Source organism: Benincasa hispida, chromosome 11 (genome assembly GCF_027475165.1).
Source record: "Benincasa hispida cultivar pf3 chromosome 11, pf3_genome.v1.1, whole genome shotgun sequence".
Taxonomy (NCBI): Eukaryota; Viridiplantae; Streptophyta; class Magnoliopsida; order Cucurbitales; family Cucurbitaceae; genus Benincasa; species Benincasa hispida.
Genome location: NC_143488.1, coordinates 26,912,194 through 26,916,780, shown reverse-complemented (window position 1 = coordinate 26,916,780; position 4,587 = coordinate 26,912,194). Strand labels below are relative to the sequence as shown.

The window sequence follows — 4,587 nt, the reverse complement described above, 5'->3', positions numbered from 1 at the left end:
CTTCTTATAAGACAATGGATCCTTAAGGTCGCCATCTGCTACCATAGCAAAGATTTCCATGAAACCCAGATAGTGAACGGGTGGGTTCGCAACCCTCCTACCACATCGAAGTTCTCTCAACTTTTGAGGTGGAACCGACCTACTGAATGATCTCCCATCAACAACTCTTGTTGATGTAGCAGGCTCTTCAACAACTCTTGTTGAAGTTTCAGTAGTTTCATTGGAAAACTCACGTAACATGACTTTGCTTCGTGGATTGTGCTCCCCTATATGATCTTCTTCCAGGAAAGTAGCATTTGTTGAAACAAACAACCTATTTTCCGTCGGATCATAAAAATAACCCCATCGTGTACCTTTAAGGTAGCTTACAAAGAGGCACAACCTCGACTGTGGTTCCAACTTCTTGGGATTAGCCTCAAGCACATGTGCAGGGCAACCCCAAATGCAAAAATGACGTAAACTAGCTTTATGCCCATTCTACAACTCCAAAGGTGTTCTTGTAACACTCTTGGAGGGAAAACAGTTGAGTATGTACATCGCAGTCTCCACTGCGAAACCCCAAAACGAGTCCGGTAAGGAAGCGTAACTCATCATTGAACGAACCATGTCTAACAAGGTCCTATTTCTCCTCTCCGCTACACCATTCTGCTGAGGTGTACCCGATGCTGAGAGTTGGGAAACAATTCCATGTTCTATCAAATATTCCTGGAATGCGGAGTCCAAAAACTCTCCACCTCGATCTGATCGAAGTGTTTTATTCCGTCTATCCAATGCGTTTTCAAATTCAGCCTTGAACTCTTTGAACTTTTCAAAGGATTCAGACTTCCATTGCAAAAGATAAACATACCCATACCTAGAGTAATCATTAGTAAAATTGATAAAATATTCATAGCCACCTCGGAATCGCACATTCATAGGACTATAAAGGTCAGAATGTACTAACTCAAGAGGCTTTTTGGCTCTAAAACCTTTTCCAGTAAAAGGTAGTTTAGTCATCTTACCCTCAAGGCAAGATTCGCACACAGGTAAAGAATTTTCTTCTAACTCATTTAGAAGTCCATTCTTCACCAATCTTTCAATTCTATTGAGATTGATGTGCCCTAAACCTAGATGCCAACGTTGGGCATTTTCTTTTGGAGAAATTCATTGACGTTTTGATTTAGTTATGACAGTTTTGAACATTTCAGTATTATGAAGGGAATTAATGGCTAACGGCCTTAGCACATATAAATTTGATTCCAGATTTGTTGTGCAAATAAAGACACCATCTTTATGAATAAACGCTTTACTCAAATTAAAAAAAAATAATGTATTTACATTGCAATAAGCACTTTACAAAAATAAGGTTCCTTTTTAGTTCAGGAACAATATATACATCATTTAAATTTAGAAACCTATTATGTAAAGTCAACTAGATCCCTCCCACTGCCACAGCTGAGACGATGTGCCCGGTGCGTACTCGCATCATCATCTCATCAGCCTCCAGCTGTCGCCAGGATCTAATTTCCTGAAAAGAAGAATAAATATGGTTAGTGGCGCCTGAATCAATTATCCAGGCAGAATCATCATTCTCCACTAAACAGGTTTCGAGTACCAGTAAATCATATTTACCTTTATCCGCCTTGGCCTTAGCCTTGGCTGCTTTCTTCTCCTTCAGATATCGAGGACAATTCCTCTTCCAATGTCCATCTTGATTGCAATGGAAACACTTTTCTTTAGCAACTGGTGGACGCCTCTTTGGGGCGACAGACGATGGGTTAGCAGGTGCCTTCCCTTTTCCCTTAGCACCCTTCTTCTTCCCCTTTGCAGAGTTGGAAGTAGAAGGTGCAGACTTTGTTCTTGAGGTCGAACCTCTATGGAACGTCCTTGAGGATGAAGCAACATTTTCCTCACCATTCTGCCTCTCCTTACTTTTCAGTAAAGATTGGTATGTCTGCAACTCGTTGAGGAGAGTTATAAGGTTATATTTCACTTTGTTAAGAATCACTTTACTAACAAAGTGCAAGAAGCTCTTCGGAAATGAAAGTAGGATTATGCTAACCTGGCTGCCCTCATCGACGGTAGACCCATTTAACTCCGCCACATTGAAGTGGACCATCATGTTTAGGACATGTTCACGAACAGAGGTGTCTTCTTGTATTTTTTATTTGAATATATATTTTAGAGCGTTATGCATAAGCTGTTCAGACGGTTGTCCAAACATCCCCTGCAGGGACTCCATGATCTCACGAGCTGAGACTATAGGCTCATGCTTCTTGGCCAAGACGTCAGAAATACTTGCCAAGATATAGGCTCGGGCGTTCTCCTTCGCCCTTGCCCATCGCTCGTATGCCTCCCGAACATTTCGAGCGACATCTGGAGCTGGAATAGGAGGATAAGCCTTCGTGAGAGCGAACATGAGATCCTTGATGATTAGGATCGTCGTGATCATATGTTTCCATGTTGAAAAATTGTCGTCAGTTAATTTTTCGGCACTTAACAACGATACTGTGGCTGTAGCCATTTGAAAAAGTTGCTGAAAATACGAACAAATCTTGATTAGTTTTGCTAAACCACTTTTAAACCAATTTGTTTTGCAAAATAGTTTCAAGTACCCTAAGAAATAGACTTCTATTTTATAATAATGCCCCAGTGAGTCAAGACAAACGCCACTGGTGGAGTGATCAGTTGCCCTTTCATTGGGATGAGGCATTCTCAACCATTAGGCAGAACCAACTCTTGGAACTGAACCTAACAGCCACCATTTTTCGGTCCAGAATCGTTAACCATTAACTATTCTGTGTAAGTGTAACCCCTTGTTTTCAGTGCCAGAGTCCCGCCCTAATGCGCTTACCGTAGGGAAAAGACAGATTAGGAAAAAAGACTAAGTTACCTTATCCTCTTACAGGAGATCAAATAAAGAAACGCGCAAAACTGCCATCCTTTAGGGGGACACTCCCAGGGTTCCTCGCGGCGATGCGCAGTAACTTTATTCAACCTAACGAGAGAGACCGAGGGATATGCTATCACACTTTCCGTCCCACTTACTATGATCATTCTCTCCATCCACTTTGATATTGACCTACCCAAACACCATTCGTTGGGGGGACATGCCAAAGGGGTCGCGAGGCCAAGGATAGATCTCACAGTGTGGACTTAAGGAGAAAAGTGAAAGGTTTAAGTGAAGTATCTTATGCCCTAAGTACCTCCCACTGAATGTTCTACCTAGGGATTCATTAACCTAGACAATCCGGCTACTGATTTTAGTCTAAGTGGTCTTTTTAAAGTATGCTTATAAACAACGTTTGTTTATGAAATATAAACAAATTCAAGTAGTCACATTTAAACACTTTAATGGACTGTCCTTAACTTGCATGCATGTATCAAATCTATCTAATTCACCTTTTCAGGTAAGTTCCTAGGTAGAGGTGTTACGATTTCGTCAACTTAAATACCCCAGCCTAGACAGAACCCGCCTTAGACAAAAGGTTTCTTATAGATGGATTTGCTACACTTTAACCTTTTATTAGCCAATTTAATCCTATTAAACTGATTAAAAGATTAAAACCTTAGGGTTGCTAATCATATTAGAACCGTGATCTTAGGTCTATGTGATCCAAGTTTTAAACATTTTAAAACATGAATTAAACCTAAGTGAGCGTACATGTCTTTCTTATTTCTTTTAGTTCTAATTTCTCTTTAACTCTTAAAAAGAAACAACTAAAAAAATATTGCACATAACAAGACATTTATAACAATTATAAAGTAACCTATATGTCATGCTTCATGCAATGTCCGGTCATTACTATATAACTTTTATATAACACGTAATAACCAAGCAAACATGCTATCATTCACCCTTATACTATAACAATTATAATATAAAGATGATGCATGTCATTGCTTTTTATGCATGCATAAATATAACTCTTAATTATATGATGCATGAGCATGCTCTTACATGATAAAATCATGCTTCTCTAAATTATAACAATTACAATAAAGAGATGATGCATGATCATTGCATAACCTAAGGTGGGATTTACTATATGTGCATACCATATGACATATAACACATACATCGCATGTATTAAATAAATGGATTAATGGACCGGGATGAGTCTTTAAAACAAAAAAGAACCAAAATGAAAAAACCCTATCTATTACATTTTTCATCGAGCAAACCGGTTCATAGGCAAACAGGGTCTTGAACTGGCAGGAGGTCTCCATTGTGTAGCATTCTTTAGCAGGTAGATGATCGTTCAACACGTACTAGACGATAGGAAGTTTAACAAACGATCGTGTAAACGACGACGAGGTTGTGAAGCCTGATCGTCCATGCGATCGTGTAGCGCGACAATAGGTAAATGATTTACCTTAAGTTACTAAGCGATCGTTAGTCAGATACTAAGCGATAAAGCTTGCTGACCTAAACGATTGTTTAGTGCGCTTTAAACGATACTTGAGCGTCTGATCGTTTAACCGATGCGTGTAACTTGGTAAACGATTTACCTTGCGATGCTAAGCGATCGTTTAGTCAGTTACTAAGCGATGAAGCTTGCTGACCTAAACAATCATCTTGCTCATGTGCGCATTAAACGATACTCA

The 4,587-nt window shown here is 39.5% G+C and overlaps 1 protein-coding gene across 1 annotated transcript; it reads right to left on the bottom strand.

The window, feature by feature from the left end:
- Window positions 1-1,288: 1,288 nt before the first annotated feature.
- LOC150032545 (uncharacterized) lies at window positions 1,289-4,545 on the bottom strand. Its single transcript, XM_090307468.1, has 2 exons — window positions 1,612-4,545; window positions 1,289-1,507 (listed from the first exon to the last, which is right to left on the bottom strand). Exons 1-2 carry the CDS (start codon window positions 2,099-2,101, stop codon window positions 1,500-1,502), a joined length of 498 nt encoding a protein of 165 aa, XP_090163594.1. The 5' UTR covers window positions 2,102-4,545; the 3' UTR covers window positions 1,289-1,499.
- Window positions 4,546-4,587: the final 42 nt, after the last annotated feature.

Bases quoted from the DNA above. Each gene is read 5' to 3' on its own strand.
- LOC150032545 (XM_090307468.1), bottom strand. From the start codon at position 2,101: ATGATGGTCCACTTCAATGTGGCGGAGTTAAATGGGTCTACCGTCGAT.